The sequence below is a fragment of the Anarrhichthys ocellatus genome, unplaced genomic scaffold (genome assembly GCF_004355925.1).
Source record: "Anarrhichthys ocellatus isolate YVR2014 unplaced genomic scaffold, GSC_Weel_1.0 scaffold4, whole genome shotgun sequence".
Classification (NCBI taxonomy): Eukaryota; Metazoa; Chordata; class Actinopteri; order Perciformes; family Anarhichadidae; genus Anarrhichthys; species Anarrhichthys ocellatus.
This window is the reverse complement of record NW_022280034.1, coordinates 5,981,418-6,005,606: the sequence shown is the minus strand read 5'-3', so window position 1 is coordinate 6,005,606 and position 24,189 is coordinate 5,981,418. Positions and strand designations below refer to the sequence as shown.

General features: G+C 41.4%; 1 protein-coding gene across 1 annotated transcript; it reads right to left on the bottom strand.

Annotated features, from left to right (window-relative positions):
* On the bottom strand, window positions 1-24,102 carry cpxm2 (carboxypeptidase X (M14 family), member 2). Its single transcript, XM_031844116.1, has 14 exons — window positions 23,355-24,102; window positions 21,312-21,413; window positions 17,386-17,495; window positions 15,361-15,500; window positions 12,520-12,604; window positions 11,300-11,450; window positions 9,959-10,047; window positions 7,110-7,233; window positions 6,240-6,436; window positions 5,479-5,658; window positions 4,442-4,739; window positions 4,013-4,152; window positions 3,388-3,487; window positions 1-864 (listed from the first exon to the last, which is right to left on the bottom strand). Exons 1-14 carry the CDS (start codon window positions 23,635-23,637, stop codon window positions 608-610), a joined length of 2,256 nt encoding a protein of 751 aa, XP_031699976.1. The 5' UTR covers window positions 23,638-24,102; the 3' UTR covers window positions 1-607.
* Window positions 24,103-24,189: the final 87 nt, after the last annotated feature.

Here is a 24,189-nt window from a genome sequence, read left to right as displayed (position 1 = left end):
AGCAAAGTGTATAAAAAACAAAATGACACACAAATGGTCACTGAGTCCAAAAGTTTTTTTTAAAGGACCAAAGATTGTACAAGTGCAAGGTAATAAAGCTTTTGTAATGGTTTACATAACTGAGTTACATACGTATGTACATAATGAAAGTCATAGCCATTCCTCCAGTGGTTAAAAGTAGATGCTAAAACAGAATCCTTATCCGTAACTTGTATTTCAGATTTCTAATGTGATTAGATTCTGTCAGAGTTTATAGTTGATGTCACAAGGAATGGTGGTAGATATCTTAATAATCATATAATTTATAATATAATATAAATTGAAAAAAGGGGTCATGAACATGAACTTAGTCTTTTTCAGAATATAGTGGATAAGAAGAAAAGTTGAGATGAGAGGAATCAAAACAGAGAGAGCTTATGCCTGGAAAAAACAAAACAAAACAGAAAGACAATTATTAAAGCATCCCGTTTAAATTAATCCACATTTTCAACCACACTAATACTGACAGCACTCTGGAGGAATCTGAAGGGCATCCAAAACCAGGCTTGGAGTTGACCTAAGTTTGATCAGAGTAGATGTTTGTTTTTAATTCCTCCTCATCCAGTCATTATGTTCCCAGGCGCCTCTCTCTGGACCTGCGAACTTGGAGCTGCCTGACTGGCAATCTGATTGGCTGCTTGTTGAATTTTTCCATTATTTCTTTGATTCGGGACAGGTTAGTGCGTCCAATGATGAAGTTGCAGCTGGTGGCGCCCATCTCGTAGCCCACCTCGCACTTCTTACTAGTGAGGCTGTAACCTTCAGCCTTGGCTGTTACTCTGTACTCTCCCGGGTTCAGCAAGCGCCAGTAATCCCCGTCAGAAGCTGAAAACACACAGAAAACCATTATTTATTTATGTATGTAGTGACTTGTTAGTGGGGGTGTTGCATGCTCAAACTATAGAGGTGCACGCAGTAGAGTGCATATCTCTGCCAAGTGTGTCTGCAACGAACACTGCTGTACTGTGTGATTGAATGAACACATCCAACAATTGGCAACCCCCCCGTCTAGGCACCAATGGATTTCTTGAAACACTTCATACAAACTAAAAAATGAACACGTGATCACACGATTCACACGCGATCTCCTGGGGAAGCAGATGTAAACCAATGCTTTGCAGTGCGGAAAAAACAAAAGCAGAGGGGCTGAATGTTTCTGGATGAGAAATGTTGTGGAGACGTGGTCAACACGGATTGTCAAGTCTTCAGGGAGAACAGAAGGTGAGATTTTAACTGTAAGTTTTAATATTTGTATCTGTAACAAATAATCTGGGCAGAACATTGGTACCAATGAAGGGCCAGGACCGCATTTGTCCTCTGATTGTCGAGAACGATGAATCAGGAATTAAATAGGTCCAAAACTCCTGTAGTCTAAGCCCGACTGTAGCCAAACATAAGCATACGAGTAGTGAGTGAGGAGTCAGCAGGCAATCAATGGCAGTGTAAAACAGCTCATAAAAGGTGAGAAAGATTGTGTCACCGCAATCACGAGGGTCCTTGAGCATGCAGCCATAACTGGCCACCCAAAATATTATGCCGTTTCCTGCTGCAGCGGAATGCGAGATTAGCCATGGACAGACAGAGAGGTGCACACTCACTCACACACACACACACACACACTCACACTCTTGGATGCACACACGCGACCAATGGCATGATCCTCCTGGTAGAGATAACTAATCTCTCCAGTTTGCCACACTGAACTTGGTGTCGTTACCCTTTAAATCTAATGATAACGCTTAACCTACTTGTTATATTTAATGAATATAACAAAAAGATTGCAAATATCTCCGTTTTAGCGCTTGTCTCTTTAAGGCTCCCTCTCAAATAATCCCAGTCTGCTCTGATTGGCCTGTGAGAAAAATATCACGCACCTGTTCAAAGGTAGTTCTTAAGCCATGGGCTTATATTCTAATGAGCCTGTATGTGACACAGGATGGGAAGCCAAATCTGAGTGGTTTGGTAAATCACATGTTTTCTGATCTAGGCAGCCAGCAACAGACTGACTGGGTTGACTTACTATGTTACATTTAGTGACTAAGTAAGAAGTCCAGACACCCAAATATATGGACACAAGCACTGAAAGAGCGAGTTTTTCATGATATGTCCACTTTAAGTTAAATCACAACATGCATAACAGTTAGATTTACACATTATTAGTGGAGCAGCAGCAATATGCAAATCTTGTCCTAGAAAGCTGAATTTAAAGAGCCTGTTAAGCAGTGGCAAAAAGCAAGGCTTCATCAAAAGCCTAAAATAAAAGTTCTTTGTGTTCTACTTTTGTGAAGGGAGGTGTTCTATATTCCCACCTAGATTTTTAAAAATAGCTCTGCTTTGTCATGTTTGATTTTCTTGGTCTCTCTCTGCTTAATGCTGCCGCTTTATGTAACCTGAGTGTGCTTGTGGTGTATTTTCCGCATTTGACAATCTCACAAAAAGGACAGTGGCGCTTCCTTCCGCTCATCCAAAAAAAACCCACCTGACACATCTGAAATACCAGAGACAAATTAAATATGATGGCATGTCCGTCTCTGCTGCCGATCCAAACAGTTACACGTGGACATCTGCGCTCACATTACTCACATTCGGATGGCAGAAGGGAATCTAATTGTTTCCTGGAATGCTTCAATGTAAAATGCTAATGAGCTAATGAATTCTCAGTCTGTTAAAACATCTTTCAGATATGAATGTGCTGTAGCATCCAGGCTGTCTGTACTGCCTTCTCAGTGAATACAGTTGATTTATCCAGATGGGAGAACAACTGCTGTGTATTTTGAAACGTTCATACAGTTCAAAAAAGCTAATTCAAAGCAGCTGAAAAGGTACAGTTTTCAAAAATCATTCCTGACTGCAACTAAGAGGTTTCTGAGAGGAAACAGTGGCTTTTACTTAGTTCCAGGAAAAATAATGGCTAATGTCCTTTTCGACATTCGATTTCACGCTCAAGTACAAAACTACTTCGCTTTAAATGCTGCATTTTTAGGCATCAGCAGGGATTGCCTGGAGGAGGGACAATCGATAGTCAAACTCTGAGCAGGAGGCCTCGACGACACTGGCTATGACTATGAATTGAGTCAGACTCCAACCGGCTCCAGCTGCTTTTGTTTAAGCTGTTTGTTCCATGTTACACTGGAATACTAACTTACTGTAAGAGTGACTCATTCCTGAGGAATAATCCGAAGAGACAGTCGAGTCAGTGCGCCCTGAGGTAGCTTCTGTTCTGCTGCTTTGATTGCAAATTCTAAGCTTACTCACACGACAACATTTGTTTTGCACTGGTTGCTTGCTCAAATGAACCATGAATAGTTTAAATCCCACATGAGATTCACTTGAAATGCGATGTTGTACCTGTGCGAATATCATGGCTGATGCCCTCCACAGAGATGATGGCATTAGCTATTCCGCGGCCTTGCAGGTCCCTCACCACACCTTTGATCCCACGATGCACCTGCACATGAAAAACACGGCCCACACAGCCATGTGTGAATCCTGTTTCAAGTTTGCCCCATCAAAGTCCACTTCATAATTTAAGACAATGTATATTACATGACGTGATGACATGATGTATAATGAATGATCTTCAATTCAACAGAGCTGTTAAGCATGCTTTAATAACTTTCCTCCTGCACTCTCATCAAGTACGGCTGAGAATGCAGCCTTATTTTGCCTGAATTCGGAGGACAAGACTTTTGCAACCCTCAGTATCCTTGGCTTTTACTGCAAATTTCAGAAAGGGTTTACATTTTATCATAACATTTTAAATTCTCTTCAGTATGTGTAAACTATGTGACCGTTCAGTATTGAAACAGCACATTTTATAAATACTTAAGTGAGAAGAATAACAGGAACAAATTGATAGGGCTGCCATATTCCTAAAATAACTGCAAAATAATAAAAGCACGTGCGTGCGGCTCGGTTGCGTGCAAACAGGTTTTCTTGTGTGTATCTGTGATTTGGCTGTTTGCCTCTGTACCTGCTCCATGAAGACAAGAAGAGACTCGCGATTGTTCTCCCACTCCTCGGGCAGTTCGCTCTCATGAGGGAATTTGTCACAACCCACATACATCGAAAACTCAAAGCAGTTGGTGTGCAAATAGCTGAAATCATTCATACCTGCCAAGAAAGAGAAACAAGGCCGGCATCAATATACGGTCAGCATTTTGTGCAGTTATTGGTTAGAAGTTGTGGCGTTAATTGAGCCTTTCTTTGTTTCTCTGCCTTTGAATTCTTACACGATGCTTCAAGCTAAAACCTGGAAGCTTTGAAACAGCCAAAGGGGTTCTGAATATGCAGATGTGCTAAACAAAGCTACAGCTCAAAGGATCAGAGCTGAGCAGAGAAATCCTGCATAACACAATGTCAGGATCAGAGAGAAAACACCCGGGCGGCTATGAACACTAACTGCCAGCCGCTGTGTGCCAGGACGCTCCGTTGATGGTGCCGTCCTCCTTGGCAAAATCTGCTGTGTGGCAGACCCTTTGGTTGGCGGTCGTCATCAGGCGGTGGGTGGACGCGTAGGAGAAGGCCAGCCAGCGGAAGACGTGGTCATCCGGAGTCGGGGTCTGCTCCCTGGCCACCCATTGGGAGCGAGTTTTGTCGTATGGGAAGGTCACCACCAGCTCCCCTCCCTGGATGTTACCGCCCAGCACAAAGGGCATCTTCTCCATCCATGCGATCAGAGCCCGTGTCTCCACGGCAACCTACAGCGAGGACACAGGAGAGGGCAGGATAATGTAATTCATGCAATCAACTCAGCGCTGTGATTGGTAAATTAACTCCCTCACTGAAAAACAATTTCATTGCAGTGTACTCTCAAGGGGGAGTGATAGAGCTGTTCACACGCTCCCATGCCGTGCACTGATTTCACTAATATACATTCTGAAAGAAAGTGAACACATTTATCGCAAAAAAAAAAAAATGCCGCTGCTGTTTGGACTCCTGAATTGAACCAGCCCTCCTATCCGCCGGTTGGTTATATCACAGCTTGCTGAGCACGAATGGGGATCCGAGCTCTGCAGCTGCAGAAGCTATTCTGGAGGTTTTGCGTGACTCGCTCGTGGCTCTCAGTAACGTCAAAGCTCTAGTGAGGATGAGCTTTTCAAAGATCGCTGGGTCTATTTCAGCTCACCGCCTCTTCGTCACAAGTAGCTGATGCATCTGCATCTCCAAAAATAGACAGCGCTGGTTTTATCCTTTTCAAGACGCAGATGGTCTTTACGGTGGGATTAGTTTGTCAAACTGAAGGAATTTGTAGGACAAGAGCGTCGAGTCATAATGTGTTCCCTTTTTGTGAAGTCACTGGAAACTGAATAGCAATCACATTATTAAAGATGTAGCCTGCAGATTTCGGACACAAATATGTCATTTCTGTTTGAAATCAGAAAATTGCATGCCTTCCCCTGTAGGAATGCTGAAATATACACATTGTATCGCACTCACTGAGGCGTTTTTGGACAAGTACCACTCTGGGATGGGCACATGGTGGTTGAACATTTTGCGAGGGATCCACTTCTTGGCCTCGCCTTCCCACAGTATGGAGTTGAGATCGGGGAAGTTGTGGTGAATGTCTATTCCATCATTGCTCCATCGACCCAGAGACCAACCACTGAGCTCTGAACCCTGGGCAAAAGAACACGGGAAACAAACAAAATATGGGGGAAAGTCAGAGGAAATTATAGTTATTCGTGGTAACAACTGCTGTATAATCGATGGAGCCCTGCAACATGGTTCAGAAGGCTTGCTGGGAAGTGTGGAGTTATCACCACACTTTGCCTCTCTGCCATCACAGCTCATCCAAAAAAAGCTGCTAAACTGCGTAGAGATGCTGAGTGGGGTTTATTCTGAGTGACTGCTGCAGGACTTTTACATTAGAAAGAATCAATGTAAATTAAAAAATAGCTTAATGAAGATGTATCCATCGCATTAGCCATAATAACATGTGATTATTTTATTATTTTTATATAATATAGCATTTTACAGAAAAACAGGCAGCTCATGTCCACTTATGTTCACTTACTGTATATTATACGTGCATTGTTCATCAGGGCATTTTATATGTTCCACCAGACCATTCAAACCAATTTTCCGGCACGCACCACATGTGCTCTTATCAAGTGAAGACTTGTCGACAGATATGGTGCTGTGTTCACTAGAGGCCAGCGCGTGATGTGAGGTCACTAATGGCCGTCTTGCAGACCTACCACTTCAAAGGCTTTCTCGTACCCGTCGGGGTTGACGGATGGCAACAGATGGATTCTGGTCTCTTCCACCAGGTGACGTATCCGCTGGTTGCCGGACAGATACTCCAGACACATGAACTGCATCAGCAGGAGGAGCAGCTCTCGTCCCAGCACCTCGTTACCATGGGAACCTGCTGTGTAACGAAACTCCGGTTCACCTGGTCAACAGGTTCAACCGAAGAAAGAGATCGGGGGGAAGAAAGAGGGGGGTTATGTATACGCCATCACTGCAACTACACGTACACGAGACAGAGGAAAACACTCGATGTCTCGGATGTTGTTATTTTTATCACCTCCAGGTGAATCATGCGATCGCTCGCATGTGTGAGTGTGTGCGTTCGTGAGTGAGCGTGCACCTCTGTGTCCGTCCGAGGCTAATCTCGCTCACCCTTTCTCAAAACATGTACCTATGGGAAAAACAGTTTGCCCTCTTTTGTTGTTTTGAACAGTGTTTTTGGCTGTCTATTATCAGCTAACAGAACTACACCCACAGCTGACTGCATCGCTGCCGCCCTGCGACCAGCCGCACAGTTATTCGGTGCCTTTCTATTGGACATCGACCTTGCTTTTATGCACATATTGTGGAAAAAATTGACTTGAAGCCCTAAAACTTCAAGTGATGGTTTCACCCGTGAGACGGAGCTGAGACGCACGCCGGCTCAAAACCTTTGCAGTCATCTGCATGGATTAAAATGAGACTGTATCTGTTGTGTGAGACGTGAAAAACACATCTCATACACTTGCACTATACACTACTGAGTACATCTTTCTAACTGTACATTAAATCAAATCCTGTTGCATTAGAACGTCTGTTGTCTTAAATATACTCACCAACTTCATGTTCTCCTGGGTTGTCAGAAATCTCTATGGCATACAGCTTGAGGCCGCTGTAGCTCTTTCCTATGTTATAGATCCGGGTGATGTTGGGGCACATTTCATTGACCACCTTCATAAGCTGCAGAAGGTAAAAAATGAAGCATCAGCTCCTGTTAAATAATACAAATCGAGTTTTTGGATTCAACTGTTGGACACTTAGTAAGGAATATTTAATGACACTTAAAGCTTGAAACTGTGTTTTCAGTGGCTATAGGAACATTTTGCTGCTAATACTTTTCTTTTCCGTATGTAAAACCATGGATATAGGACTTGTAGCTACAAAAACCTATTCTCTTAAGGAGCCAATTACTATGAGCAAAGGAGTCCTGCATGAACATACAATTTTAATAATACATTTTATAGAGCAATACCTAAAACTTGATGCCAAGTGTACTGCTACTTTAAATAATGGGAGCTTGTTATTGGAAATTTCAAAAATAATATCGCCAATGCAGTGTCACAGACTTAATTTATAACATTGGCGAAGGAAGAAAAAGCAGTCGAGGTAATTAGGAAGACAGGCTTGTGGAGGAGCTGATTAAAATGGCATCAACTAATCATTTACCCATGTGGGCATGAGTGGAGGCACAGATAAGAAGTGCAGCAGGAAAAAGACTAACAAGCTGTTCAGAAATGTGTGTTTACTTGCTCTTCCAGCTGCTGCAGAAGTCATTAACCAGTAAGGACTGATGGGGTTTTAATTAAGTGGTTGGATTTTGACTTTTCCAACCAATCATTGAACAAACATCTGGTTTTGTTCATAAAACAAAGCACTACAAGTCAGCAGTGATGTTCTTGCTACTGGTTCAATAAAGCACAGCATTCCCTTGATGAATTTACCTGATTTGTATTTTTGAGGATCAATGTATAAAGCATACTGTCTCGGGACATTTCCACATACACTACTACCGTAACTTCATCACCACTAAGTGGTAAGTGCATTTTTAAGCTTGCATACAGCCCATGGATTTACTATAGAAAAGTGATGAATTACAGCCAATATATATCATTAAAGCCACTTACAGCGAGCAGAAAGCTGACAGAACTGAATATGTAACATAAGTGTTGAGGGCGGCCCAGGGTCTGATGCACGATCATTGGTGTTATGCCAAGGAATATAACTCTGGATTGCACTATTAGTGTATTATGCAACTTTTAGGACAGAGGGTTGTTCAAGTTTTGCACTGGGAAATTTATTTACCGGAAAAAACAGATCCTCTTATTTACAGACGTCTCTTACATTCATGGCCACAGACTCTTTGGTGTTTTCAGATTGTGCTGCGCTTGTCGCAGGGTTGAGCACACATTGAGGCGCACTGCACCCAAAGTTCAATAGCGAGAGGCGAGAGGCAGCAAAGATTCGTAGTGCCGCTGCTCAGGCCATTGGAAATAATGAGCGTCAGAGTGCAGTGGTGCCATCGTCGTGTTCTGTGTGAAAGACTCGTTAGTTGTGAGCCACTGGCTCAGCCGTCGTTATGTTGAGAGCCATTGAGATATGCAAAAGTTATGCTCTGAATTCAAATGTAGCACCTTTAAACTAATGTTGCCATTAAAGAGACATTTCTTGGCCGGGATGTGCCAGGGTAATGACAAGATAATACACTATCTTCCTCTTTGAAGAAAATGGAAAATGTTCTTTCTTTCCACCTGTAACAGCCATTCTGTTAGTTTTGTTTTTGTACAACCCCCCACCACTTAGGGGCCTAGTGCCGGTGTGAATTAGGGTAAAGGTATTATAATCAGTGGGGTCATTGGATACAGGTGTTTTGACCATGCAACAGTTAATGAAGAGAATATGATTTCTTTAGTATATGTGGAGGAAATGGATTTAGACAGAGAAAGTGGTTGTCCTCTGTTTATGTTCCTTAAATAAAATACATATGTTGGAAACTGGATTTCGATATCTAAACAAACAATCAGCAACCGTGATGACTTTTTTGAGAAGCAACGGTCACTACACCACCTATTTTATAAAGTCTTAAACTATATCCCGGCTCTGACAATACCAGGATCCCCAAGGCTACTACAGTAACATTCAGTCGTGATCTAAGAAAAGGACAGTCCTTAAGCAATATAAGAGATATATTTTCGCTTCTCTCATGGGGCATATACTTTACATGAGAAGCCACTATGGGCTATTTCCACTTTCAGGTTCTGGCACATAACTATTCAAACTGCTGTGGATCAGGGGAGATATGGTACCAGGCACCTGCATGGAGAAAAGGAATGTCAAGCGTGAAAAGGCTTTAGGAGTTTTAAAAAGAGTCCTTTTCATTGTGAGGGTGTACTGCGGCTGGACATCCTGTGTGACACACATTAGCCTCAAAGAAAGAAAGACATTCAATTAGTTTCAGACTGTCACACCAGAACAAAGAAGCTTTACAGTGAACCATACGTTCAGAGCATTAATTAGAGTAAGTCTAATTGTGGGTCATAACAGCAGTTTGGGACACTTGTTGTCAACATTACAGACGATTGCGATACACGGTAACCACTCAGTCATAGTGTAAGAAGTGACAACTACAGCTGTCCCCCTTCTCAGTACGAACAGGTGAACAGGTGAACTACTGTTCATGACAACTATATGAATAAGTAATGATACAAGCCAGGAGATGCTTAATGCATTTTCATGTGGCTGGCAGCGCTCACTTCATTTGTTACAGTTGCACACTTTGTTCTTGCAAAGGACACCAGTTGTCTGGTGTTGGTTCGCAGTTACACAAGACATTTTATTGCTCCACGCTCTGGTGTCTTTGAATAAGCAGGCGGCTTATATCTGTTGTTTTCTGTTCACTGTGACTCACCTGCCTCATTTCTTTGTGGCTGTGGTGTCTGAAGTCCAAGTCGTCTGTTGTGATGACTTCATTGCGCCTGTGGTAATAATTATTGGGATCTGTGGGGAGTCAGAAAACACATAAAGGAGGTGGATGAGTTATTTTTATTTGCAAAGGAAAGGAATGATCAATGGTGTTAGGTTCTGTTGAAACTATAACTGTTGAGCACCTGCTGTCTTTCCTCCACTTTAGGTTCAGTCCAGCCAAATTACAAATCTCTCTTACCTCCAGTGGTATACAGCCATGCAGAAAGGTTTAGCATATTGTGCCAGGGGTTTTTAAGATTACCTGCCGCCACATCGACACGAAGGAAGTTAAATTGTTTTAATTTGTAATGATCCCGGCACTTGCACATTAATATCTCAACAGCAACCTGTCTTTCCAGAAACAATGTCCCAGTTACCGTGAACAATCTCAGTCGACCTCGCTGTTTGGGAACAATTGTTTCAGTAGAAAATGTTCCTGTGAAAATCCTCTCAAAATGTCAGCACATATGGCAAGATACCAGTAGAGGGAAGTGGGCCAGGTTGTGTTTTGGGTGAACTGTCCCTTTAACCAAATAACTAATGGAGATCTAAGTCAATTAAAAAAACTTTTTAAAACTTTGGACTTTAACACAGGTGCTTTGCTTCCCATTTCCTACTGGGAGTCAACATGGTCAGGGTTAGGTCAGGGTTAGCCAGGTTTAACCATGACTGCAGTCTTTCCCTAACAGAAACCAAGTGTCCATTATACATGTTTTCCATTACTGTCGTCTGACTGGAATCTGATTGCTTTGACGAGAGCGTATTAATTGTATGTTTTGTATGTTAATAAATTATAATAATTGTCCAAAGCCCTGTTGATTATATATTGTATATTAACTTTAAAGCGTGTGAATGCTGATTGTAATCTTTCCTACTAAAGACAAAAGCCAGATGTGACATGGTGTTAGCGCGATTTTTGTCCATTAGGAAAGAAGCTTTATTGTATGTTGACAAAGGTCCCTTACCCTTAAACAAGTAGTAATTTTAACCAAAACCATGATCTTTGTCTAACCCTAACCAATTGGTGTTTGTGCCAAGACCTAACCAAACCATAATCATTGCACTGGTAGATCAGAAAACGGTTTTATTTTATGAAACAGTAATGCCAGCCATATCAATAGTGGCACCAGATCAGAATCCGCTTATATGTGTCGTTCCGAGAGCGTGAATGCTGTATTTTGTAGTTCTGTCTCTCTGAAGTCCCAAATCTTGTATCATCCGGACTTTTTACCCTCCAGTGGCAGGAATTATTAATGTGTCCCCTTTGTCCATACAAACCCGTCACCTGGCATAGGACAGCCAAGGATCTCCACTCTCATACAGACACTGCCGCTGTGAAACCAAGATCGAGGGTTGACTCGGATGTATCGGCCGACCACTGGCACTGGGAAGATGTTCCGAACCGGGATTTCCTTTTCCCTGTTGCCAATGAAGATCTACTGAGGCAAACATATTTTTCCAGATGATGAATAAAGAACAGGATTTTCTATCTTTTTGGTAGAGTGAACCTCATTGATTTTAGCTAGCTTCATTCAATTTATTTGTGTGTTTTTCATGAACAATGCCTTTTGATCAACAGCTTGAAATAAGCCAAATCTAACCTACAATGTTTTGTATTGTACATGACTAGATGTTAAAAGACAACCTAAAAAAATAAAATAAAATAAATTAGTCACCATCTATGAAGGAAATGACACTTTTTGGAAATGATATGAATAACCTGGACAGTGAAAAAAAGTTTTTTTTTTAATGTTTCCATGCTTTGGTAAAAATAACTAAAGCAAACACACATTCATGCACCTGTAGAACATGATTAAACCTTGATACCACTGGGACTTTCTTGGTAATTTTATCACCCTCCGTTATAGTTCTTCTCTGCACCTTTTGGCATTTTGCAAGACAAACAGTGCAGCTGGCATTTGACATAAAAGGTGTGCGAGTGGGTGAGCGTGGAGCTTGTCGACTAAATTACTGCAGGGGCCTTATCTCCCACATCTATGACATCACCAGCCAAGGGGGTGTACAGTTACACCCAAATTTCATTAGCTGGGACTTGAACCACAGTAGGGAGCAGCGTGGATATGATTTTCCTCAAAAATATAATCTGATTTGCATGTTCATTGATAATAGGATTATTAATACTGTTGTACTAATTTTACTGGCTGAATTGCTGCTTTACTTTTTTTTTTTACAATAAATGCCCGTATTTGGTTTCCATCTATTCAATTACATGAAGTGCCAAGACGTAACTCTGACGATGAGCCAGGATGAGGTTCCCATCTGCTTGAGGATCATCAGCATTTACTACTGCCTTCAAGCTCATTAAGCTTGGAAATAAGCAGAGATCTAAATCTTCCTCTGTAATTGCTCTCAGGCAAGAATCATTTTTTCTATCATGTTCCAGTCAACAAAGGACACACGAAACGAAACTCCTTATGAAGCTAGTCTACGCGGAGAACGAGTAATAATGCTGGAGCAGTTTTCTATGTCATGATTGTGACTTACCGAGTCCTCTGAGCCGTTCTTTAGCGTTATCCAGGTGTGACTGTCGTTGCTCACCATAGCCTTGTACGAGGTCACCCAATCGCTCCTGTTAAGAGTGAGGAAGAGTAGAAATATCCTATCAGGCTGAATTCAATGCAAATGAGGGGACTGTGAGGAAGTCGCTCAGCACATGTCCAGACACGCTCAATTCTCTCAGGGTGAAAGTCTGTTTAAAAATAGCACAATTGGAAAAGAGGTCGACGAAATTGTCACTTGAGGCTTTTATCGCTTAAAGTTTTGGAATGTGAGCGAAAGGAAAGTTTGTCATGTAGATGATCTTCATTTTAACTGGGTCGAGTTTTGGTTCTGAATTCCTGATGCTGTTCTGAATTCAAACTAGCATTAATGTATCCCTACATTTAAAAATGTCCGTTAATGTTAAATGAATGGCTTGACATTTTTGTGAATAGCACTTATTTGTTGCCAAGAGCTGCAGATGAAACTATACCAGCTGCCTGTTAGCCTAGCTTAGCACAAACACTGGAAGCAAGGGGAAACAGCTAGCCTGGCTTTGTCCAAATAATAATAATAAAAAACCTACCAGCACCTCTAAAGCTTTTTTTTTTCTGCCGGATCCATTGACCTCACGATGAGACATCAATATCATCTAACTCTAGTTAGATGAAAGAAAAGTGCACTATTTTCCAAAATTCTGACTGAATTATTTTAGTACCAACTTACGCCTTCAAGTTCAGTTATCAAATTTGTAGTGACGATGAGGTTGAAGTGCATAAAAAAAAATGTAGATAGATACACTAAGTTACTAAACACACCATAGATTACTTTGCATGTTTTAGCCAATTTGCTAAAATCAATGCATACTTCACATAACAGCTGTCCATTCTGAAAACCATGTTAGTGTGTTTTAGCCATTTTAGACTATTTCCCCTATACCTTTCCAGGCATCCATTGGCTTCCATCAATTTCTGTACAGTACGAAAATCTATTGGTCCACTCTTGTTTGAGACATACCCAGTGTGCGCAGTATGCAGGTTGACAGTCACTCCCGTGCTTCTAGATAAAGACATCAGTGCTGAGCTGGTCCAGCTTGGTAAGAATTCCCAGTTCTGCTAATTAAGCACTGTTACAGACAGAACCGCAGACAGTTACATGCCCTACAGAGCTAATTGCGGGGGGAAATTCTGTCTGAAGCTGGTGTGCTATGGCCTTGAAGGAAAATTACAAACACAGGCTGATAAACTATCTCCCCATGCTCTCTAACTCCACAGCAGTTTCCAAAAGTCTGTGCGCACCCTTTCCAATTAAGAAGCACAAAGGCCAAAAGTTGTCAAATGTTATTACAGAGCAAAGTCAGAGTACAGTAAGTAGATGGTAGGGAAAAATGTGCACAGAAGCAGTTGTTGGTTTTCTTAGTGAATATATTAAAGGGCACTGGTTAAATGCAAATACTTTAGTTTAGCACTTTATTGTTGCCAATTCCTTTCATTAAAAGGTTTTACCAAGAGTGGTGCCGCTTTCTAAGAAGGCATACCTATTTAAAAATGCTACCCCAAAGCCATTAACAAAATACAATTCAGGCCACAAGCCTCTACAATGTGGGACACGTTTTATGTATTGTTCCCCAACACTACACTATACAATTAAACAAGATATTCCATATTTTCACTTTGCCTTATAAACAGTACTAAAATAACACACACTCTGGTACAGTAATTGAAGCCATGGGGATGCGTAGTCGGGTTGTAATTTTAGAATAAATGTTTTTTTGAATGTTTGCATACTCAAACTGAGATCAGGCAGATTAATGATCTGATGAGTTGAGGCAGCGGGAGGTGAGATTATACCCATCGCTTTGTATAAATTGTCATGGAGACTGGATGGTACTATAGTTCATATCTTAATGAGCTTCACAGACACCGTGGGCAGCGCACAGCAGACTCATCTCATGTCTGTAAACACTTACTGTAAATATGATTAAAATGTATAGTTTAAAATGTGATCCCTACTTGTTGTATCGCTCTTTTTTCCCGGTCATTCGCAATGTGGTGAACAAGCTCACAGTGCAGAAAAATCTTTTTTCTCCTGTGTTATTTTTACAATATAGTGACCTTTTAGCAGAGATGAAAGACTGAGGCTGTACTCAAATCAATCAAACTCATAAATCCTTAATCCCACAGTGAGGGGATCAGAAAAGACTTGTGAAAAGGGCAAACACCAGTGAAGGTTCAGCGCCATGTGGACACAATCTTAAAGCTTGTTTTGTTTATATTTGCAAAGTCAAATTTTCCAGTTGGGTTTACAGAAAAATCCAAGAGTCATTTAGAGTTCTGGAACAATTGTTGCTGTCTGTCTACTTCCAGTTTTCATTTCCCACGGTTATTTTGGAACTTGTACCATCTGTAATTAGATTTTTGGCCCTTCAATGTGTTTAGAGTTATATTAGCCGTGCTGGACTGCTGATCTCAGATCAGTGATGTCGCAATGCAGATTATTAAAGCAGCATGTTTTTATGCATATAATACATATTTCTTCATCTTTTCCTCATATTTAATCTTTCTTTTCTTTGATCCTTCTCTTACATGGACAATAGGGATCTATATTAAATGTGCTGGATTATCATGCTATGTGAGAGGTTTCCTTTCTATGTATACAAAAATGAATGTCCTCTCATGGTTTTAAACAACATTCAAACAGACATCACCAGATATCACCAGGATTTAAGGCAATTTAGAGAACTGGTATAATACCCATCCCTCACAAAATATCGTTAGCTTGGACGAGAAAATCCTCATCCTTGACCATCTGCAACTCTCCATGCATGTCTGCTTGGTTCCTACTCACGACCACAGGGAACTTCTGCCTTGTGTGATGACCCCTGTGAACTTTGTCAGCCTCCTGGCGTCCACCTCGAACCACTGCAGCGGGTCATCTCTCCCGGCGCACCAGGCCCCGTCATAGAGGTCATCTTCATAAAGGCCAGCCTGCAGGCCAGAAACAGCCGTGTGGGGCAGAATTTTATTCCAGATGTACATGTGGAAACACAAACACACAGTCCACGTTGGGTGCAACAGGCAAGGCAGGATCATACCTAATTGGAGGGAATAAAGGCAAAACAAAGCCAACGAAGTTTAGTCATGGGCATGAACACAGGACACATCTGTGAGTGTTGATGGATGGAACGTAAGGACTCATTTTCTTGACGGTTCAACGGCTGAAAATGTTAAACTAATAATGAATATAATGCTGCTCTCTCCATGAAGCCTGTAATGTATCAGTGGACACTGTGTGATGTGTGAACAGTCGCTCACAGGCTGTGTGGATGCTGACAGGCCACATTGATCATCTTTTCCATCCAAAAGTTAACATTGTGGCATACTGCACTGTACATGCTGAGCGTGTACAGTATTATCACTACCTCTGTATCATGACTGTGTCTCTGTTTGAAGTAAGCCGCTCCTAATTTACAAGGAGCAGCTACTTATTCTAAGATCTGAACACAGATACATGTGACTAGACATAATGAATCAAATTGACATATTCCCACCTCAAAGAGGAGTTTAAGGTTTATTATGTAAGTTAACCTTTGGAATTGGGGTGAAGTCATTAACCAGTTACTGTATGTCCATAACAAAAAGAAAATACAAAAGAAACCGAAACAATACCCGTCGTTTCATTTAAGTACAGCTATGAGAAGTATGTTCCAGCCTTAAAAAGTAAGCGTTCAGCTGCTTTTGAACCAAATTCCTAAAGCAAAAATGCATGACTAGATTTATTGCTCAATGATTTGTGAGATTTGCAAATGAATTCGTCTGCCAAGGAGGATCTGTTTTATGTCCTGTTTGTCTGTCAAATAGCAAAATATCTAAAAAATATATGTTTAAACAGATTAAAAGGAAATATGGAGAATGTCTGTCTGAGCATGGAACAAGTAGGACATGTCATTACTTCTGAAAATCTGTCACAAATATCTTACAATTCTGTCTTGCTGCAGGATATGGATGCTTTCTTTTTACTTTCTAAATATTTATTTTACAATTATTACAATTTGATTCATTGAGTCTACAATTTCGATTGTTCTTGTTTTACTGTGTGTATAAATCTCCTTGAAAACTTTAAATTCATGACAGAACTGTTGGTGTCTGTAATCTAAACAAACTATAGCAGCTACAAAAGTGGAAATAAAGCAAGCTCATTGGCCACAGGCCCAATGCAACAGGCAACATCTGCTTTCTGTGTTGTTTCTCCTGATTTGCAGATAATTGTTCTGGACACTATCTCTGGCCCTCACATAGATGAAGGTGCACACACACATGCGCACACACGCCAAGCAAAAAAATCATTTTTTTGTGGATTTCCTGAAGCATAAGGCCTTGTCTTGTGTTGTCTTGTGTGGATTAAGAGCATGTGTGTGTGTGTGTTTCATTAATTGCTTGCAGCGCAGCCTGCAGAAGATGAGGCACGCTGCACACATGCTAATACCCCGAAAGGACATCTTGCACGAACAGGAAATACCTCTTCTCTCAAATGCCAATCCTTTCTGTTAGGTTTGGGGATGTGCCCCTGGTTGGATGGCATATTACTTTCTCAGTTGATTAGCTTTTGGAGTATTAAAAATCCGTATTTTACCGAGCAAAAGCCAGTCAGCAGCCAACATCTTTCCATGGAGCTTGACTGTGAACCTGAACTGATCCTGAAATGAAAAGATGCTATCTCTGGATCATATTTCCTTTATATAGCTGCTCAGTGGGGAAAAAAATGACGCTTCCACGTTGCCTTCCAAGGAATGGTGGGATTGCTCAGAGTACAATGCGAGCCCCCTTCTGCTAGGCTTTCCCAAACTACCAACACTTTACATTCCTGTCTTACCTGAATGTTAAGACGACCTCTGTGTGCTCCAAGGCCGTAGCGTTTCGTAGTTGAAGCATGAAGCTGAAAGTCATCAATCTTCAATGTCTCCAGTCCCATTGGAGGGCATTCTGGGTAACGAGAATGACAAATTGGCTTGCGATGGTAATGTTATGTATCACGATTTGCATTGCTCCGAGATCATTGCTTTCTGCACAGTATAGCTCCTCACCCCTTGGCTCAACAGTAATGAGCAATTTAGACTTTTGAACTGAAATGTGTGGAGCAAACAAGACAGCAGCTGAACTCTGTGTTGTGCTCTTTACAGAAAACATAATGTAGTCAGCACAACATGCATTGTGAGCAATAAACAGTTTAACAGCTTGACACGCGTCAATCTTAATGGATGATTAATGACTGTAAACTAGGCACATTTCCTTTTTTTGTAATTTTGTACTGCACACCTTTCTCAGCATTTCTAACTGCACCCTGAATACATGATTAACTTGTCAAAAGGACTCAAGCAATATCATGAATGGTAGAAAATGGGAAATTGCAATGTTCAAAGGTGTTGGCAAAAATATATGTAATTCGATCAAAGGAAGATATTTCAATGTCAGAAAGGTTTTGGATAACTAAAAGCTATATTCTTATATTACCTGCCAACTGCATAGGTTTTTTTGTGCCAGTCCTATTAGCAGAAATTGGATAAGATGACAGACGGGTGAAAATCATAAGAAGTTGTGATCCTTCAAGACCTTTTGCACAACATAGTTCCCTTGGAGCACTCCAGCTATTTTAAATTGCTCTTCCGACAGACAGATACAAAAAAAGAAAAGAAATGAAAGTAGCAGAGGCGGATATATCCTGACTTTAAGTTCGTAGCGTGGGTCAAGCTCAAAGAAAATGGATCCAAAATTCCCATAAAGCAACCTAATAATGCCTTTTTCACCCTTCCTGCCTGCTACAATCCACGCCCTTGGTTTAAAAGCATTCTGTTTTCTGATGTCTCCAAGCCCAAACAGAAATAACCCTGATGACATCACTATGACCTCATCAGGGTTATTTGGGTTATTTTCAGGTACTAGACTTTACTGTGCAGGTTTCCTCACAGTCCAAACCGAAGGATAGTAATCCAAGATGCATCGAGTCCCACAGTTCCTGTCTTTATTGGCAGTGCAGACGATAGCATATATATAGCAGTCATATATATGACTAATCATCTTGTAATCAACTCCTTGAGTATGGCAATTATCCAGTCACACCCACTGATGCCACATCAACGGGTTGGCAGGCATTCAAGCCTTTATTTTATTTCAGAAAAGTACAGTCTTCAAAAGCTGCACATCACTTAAGAATGTTTTAATTTGCTGCTGGAGGGAGTTAGCAGTTGATTTGAACAAATGCTTGTCTTTAAGTAATTGCAGGAACTGAGTCGGTGTTCACAAAATAGAGCTCTTTGTGTGAGATTGGCTCATCTTTTACGCTGCAATGAATATCAACCAGCGAGCGCCAAATGGGCAGATAAAGGTTAATGTGCGAAATCCCCAATGCCCAACAGCTCTTTGGGTCACACCATGTGTTTCTGTTTGCAGATATCGACCTGGGATTACAACGATAGAATTTCAGAGGAAGAATTTCCGACTGTTTTTACATGCAGCATATGCTGCACATGTTGCTGTCATACGGCCAGGACTGCCTTCGCAAATGGACTCCCAGAGGGGTAACAGCCTCACAGAAGACAAAACGTTCTGTGGAGCTGGGCTCTTACACGTTGTAAGCATGTGATTTTGGACATATTCTGAAGTTAAGAATATCCGGTCTTTGATCAATAAAGGAAGCTGGCTTTGCATTGTATAGCGGCCTGGTATGTCTGAGACACTGAAGACTGACAATCACATGAACCAGGATTCAGAGAAGCCACAAAGAAGATCAGCAACCAAAATGCACACATGAGATAATTTATGTTTGGTGCATAAAGCAAACATAGCTTGAGAGCAAATTGATTCCTGCTGTAAAACTGAAGCATAAAAGTTTTTTAACAAGCCAGGGGTTAGACTAGTTAGCGTAGTATTCACAGTATAGAGCAATAAAACATGTGTTGATCTTATGTGACCCTGCATTTTTATATTTGAAATCCTCCTGGAATCAAACCCACTCTAATACCACAGGCTTTCTGAAAGGAGCCAACATATTAGGGACATCCTGGCCCTCGAAGCAGCCCAAAAGATAAAGTTTTAAAGTGATCCCTGAGGCCACAAATGACAATTGCAGGATAACAGCACATTGAATTTCAAGTGAGCAACTTTTATTTGAAAGACTCATTAGTCATCTTGGTACAATGTTCCGTTTACGTGTGTGAACCGGTCCACAAGTAAGAATGGACAATGCTTTTGTGATTAAAAAAAATTGAAATGTTCACCGGTGACATTCTACAAAATAATGTACCAGTAGCAGTAGAGGAGAGTCAAAAAGCCAGCAAACTCACTTAGAGTTGTCAGTTATATGCTGGTATCCATCCAGAGTTTAAAAACATTCGCTAACATTATAGCCGCAACATAAGCTAATGGTCAGGACAGACCAAGTAAGGCTATGCAAGCAAAACTCCTTATGACTGAGCAACAGTGCATTTTATTGAGTATGAGCGCAGCTTTTAATTTGTAAGAAGATTGTGTTCTTTGAAAAGTTACATATAGTTTCACTTTAAAATAAAATCCTTTACTAACTCATTGTGACAGACTTTACTCATTGAAAATCAACCCATGTCATTTCTGCTATTTAGCAGCACAGACTCTGCAGCTTGACTGTCAAGATGTGACAAACTGTGATATCTGACTGGAAACATCTTGTTTCAACACATTACTGTCAGACTGAGGGGAGTAACGACTGAGCCGTCGGACCATCTGTTGAATCAAACTCTGAAAGTCCTCGCTGGTCTAAGAACCCTGTTTTTTTAATTCCCTATTATTTTGGTATGTGTGGATGAGGCAGACGCTGAGGTTCTTCTACACCTCCACCAATGGCCGATTAATTAAACATTTGGAACCTAAACAATTTCTAAAACTGATGCAGCTCTTGATATATAGAAAGTGCATTATTTTTACATTTTACATAAATCAGCTGGAGATGCTGAAACAGATTTGGAAAACAGATTGGTGTTGAGTCACAGTTTCAGCCGTGAAAACATGATTTTGGGAGCCCGAGCCTTCCAGATCTTGACTGTTTGCTGTTCTTTCTGCCAGGCATGTCCGCATGGAGTTCCCATTTTCCAACATGCAAGAATATCCAACTTTCTGCTCCTATTCCCAACTGCCAAATTAAAAAACTGCAGCCTTTCTGTCTCGGTATGTTCCTTAGCTTCAACATAAACACATAAATTCACAGTTGGCCAGCACTGCCTCTCTTAATTAACCTCTGAGAATTTTTAAATACTCATTAAGCTAGAAATATCTGACACTATGTAAATAAGTCTAATAGCGGCAATATCACAACGTTCAGGGCTGTGGAAAGTCTGAGGTCAAAGCACATGTGCTTTGCCCTACATCACGCTGTTAGTCGAGCGAGCTTAATCTGTCATCTGACATGACAGGAAGGCTGCAGGGGCATCCTGGCTTCAGTTTAGCAAATATATCGTGATCCATGGAAACCAAAACACAATGCTTCATAGGCAGAGAAGACGTCCATGCCTCTGCGGCTTGACTCCACTTCTGAGAGCAGCGTCGTATATATTGCCAGACTTTTTCTCTCTCAGGGAAAATATGCTCTCTGAAACACTCTTCCCCTTTCCAAAATATTTGTCATCTCTGAGAGAGTTTGTTTCTTTTCTCCCATCCTAACGGCTCCTGTGAAAGCGAGGATATGATCCATGCACGTTGGAGGGAAGACACATTTCTATGAGGTCATGCATTTCCCATAACAATCGAGCGTGTCAGCGGTTGTTCACTCACCCTCTTTTATCGAGTTGTATTGAACGTCCCCTTCTGAGATGCTGTTTGGGGTTTTCTGAGCACTCTTCTTGTTCTTGTCTGCCTTTTTGTTGGCTGTTTTCACTGAGGAAGGGAGGAAATGGCATTAATGCAGGAACAGAAATAAAAGTTTTTCCATTTTTAAAAGGAGCTTGGAGAGCTCCAATCACCTTAAAAGCTACTGATTTATTGTTGTTGACAGAGAGAGAGAAAGTGTTGACATAGAAGGGAAAAAAACGTTGGCTAGATTCAGTCACACACATATGGATAGATCCAGGATTTGGGTCTCAACTAAGATACTTTTAAAACATTTAACTCTTGTGCTCCTTACAGTCAATTACAGTATGTCTCGCACGCACATTGGTGAAGCCAATGCTCATGAAAGATCTTTGCATTTGTATAACTTAACTTCCTCAAGGTTCAAATCAGTCATGGAAGCATCCTGTACAAGAGGCAGGATGGAGGCAGGGAGTCATGGAGGCGTGTGCTTTTTATTTGAGTGTCAGGCTCAGGATAGGCCCCACATGATAGAAATCCTTCTCACATCTGAAAGTCTTTAGCCTCGTCTCATTCCGGGGATAGGTTGAATTCTCAGCTCCAGGCTGCATATGTTCAGCGCAATAGATATAAAAGGCTTTGAGATACGATCATTCAGATGTACAGGCAATATTCAAGGCGACTTCAGGTTAATAGTAAATGTCTTTAAAAAAATGTTTAAGTACCTTTAAGTAGTACCTTTAAGCAGTGCATTAAAATATCCAAAACTTTAGAGTTTTAAATCATTCGTGACCATTTTAAAAACAAAAACAATATACGAAATTGAGATATCGTCTTATAAGTTCACTTTTGGAATGAATGAAAATATCCACGAGTAAAGTTTTTAACTAAAAATAACAGGAGAAAATTAAGGTTTTGGAGCAATATAATAAAATCTCCAATTTAGAGATTTGGTTTGTCAGACCAATGTTAGCAAGCAGTTGAAATGAAAGCATTAATTAGTGCAGCTTTAAGTACAGTGTCTCAATGAATCTAGTCACTTTTACTTTTCACTTCTCTTATGATGCTGTGTGATCAGATAAAAAAAGAAAACAGACAACTCTCATCAAAGGAAAACAGTGATTTCACTGATTTCATATTGCTGCTCCAGTCCCACCTGCAGCAGGTACCCCTGCCGAGACACGTGGAGCCAGATGCGTGGAACATGAGGTCACTGTCGACACAGCTGCTCCATATTATCTGCCACCAACCAACCAAAAGCCTTCACGCCTGTTGCTGTCCTCCAATCACCTGGCAGGATATCAAACATACCTACAAACCTGCTACTGCATGTGCCAAGTGTCTCATCCAGAGTGCTTCTGGAAAAAACGTGCTGTTGTGTAGAAACGTGGCTCTGATGTGTGTGTATGAGGGGTGGGGGGTTTAGGGGGAAGACCTGAGGAGACCATTCTTATTGCTGTTTTTTCTCTGCACATCCATCACCATGTGAATTGAATTAAGCTGCTCCTCTGAAGTCTGGAGCGTGTTGATTGAGAAAACATAACTTTTAAATAAATATCAACCCTGATCTTTCAGGTTTAAAGTCAACTGGAAAGTTCAATTTCACTTTAAAAGCATCAGCTAATGCGGAAAAAAAATCCGCAGAAGCAGATGCTATGTTTTAATGTAATTTGTGTTTTAGTTTTTAGTTCCAAAGCATATCCTTACTATTTTTATACATACAATTCTGTCATGTTTATTTCATTGAAAAAAAGTGTTAAAACTTGGCCGAAAAAGCTCAAATGGTTAGCCATACACTGTCATCTGGTGGCAACACTGACTCACAAGGTTAGTTCAAAAGTTTCATCAGAAGTTTAGTTTTCTAACATCGAGCACTGAATGGGTTCCTACGGTCAGAAGAATTACTTTACTAAAGCACTATTGCTGACTGGGTGCCCATGGCTCTGTTCATTTTGTGATGGATTTCTAGAGAAAGAAAAAAAGTTATACTACTAAGAAAAGACAAAATTACTCAAGTTGTTCTTTTACCTGATTTTGCATCAGCGGTGGTTTTATCCGTCTGCCTGCCGCTGCCTGCCTTTCCCTTGGGCACTTTCTTGGTGGGGCTTTGGCTGGGGTGCTCATGCCTGTCAGGTGTCGAGGCCACAGGCTTCTCCAGCACTTGCACCTGGTTGTACTGCTCTCTTTTCAGCAGATCCTGCATGTAGTAGTCCTCATCCTCACCGGCAGAGCCGTGGCTGAGGTCTGCGAGCCCCACGAGGAGTCCCAGCAGAGCCAGGGGGGTTAGGAGGCCGAGGCGCTGTCTTGTCATGACCCGGGGGGGATTATCTCCAGCTGTGAGTCCCAATGCCTTCTCCAGAGGAGCCTGCTGCTGCTGCGGTTCTGCGTCCCATCAACTGCTCTCTTTCCTCTCCCTTCCCACTCCAACGCGGAAAGTTCACAAAGTTCTCTGAGCGCTCTAAGTCACTGACGAAAGCAGCGGAGCCAGAGGGTCCATGGACGCCTTAGTCTGAGAAAAATGCAGTGAGGGAGGGAGAAACCCAGCGAGCAGGAGACGAGGGAGAGGAGAGGGAGAGGCAGGGAGACAGACAGTACAGTTCTCTCCTTTAGATGCTGCCAGGTGACTCAAAAATAAACCTTTTTTCTTTCTGTCTTTCAGATTCAAACCAGTGCAGGCTGCTGACACATTGCAGAGTCATTTTATTGGTGTGGGTAGACGTGAAATAGGGATAGAAATCTCTCTGAGAAACATACATTGACACATTCAGGATCTGCTTTCATCTCCATCTCCTCCCACTCTGTCTAGGGCAGGCTTTAACCAGAGGAAAGTTTCTTCTTTCCTGTGGGTGGGAATCAACTCGGG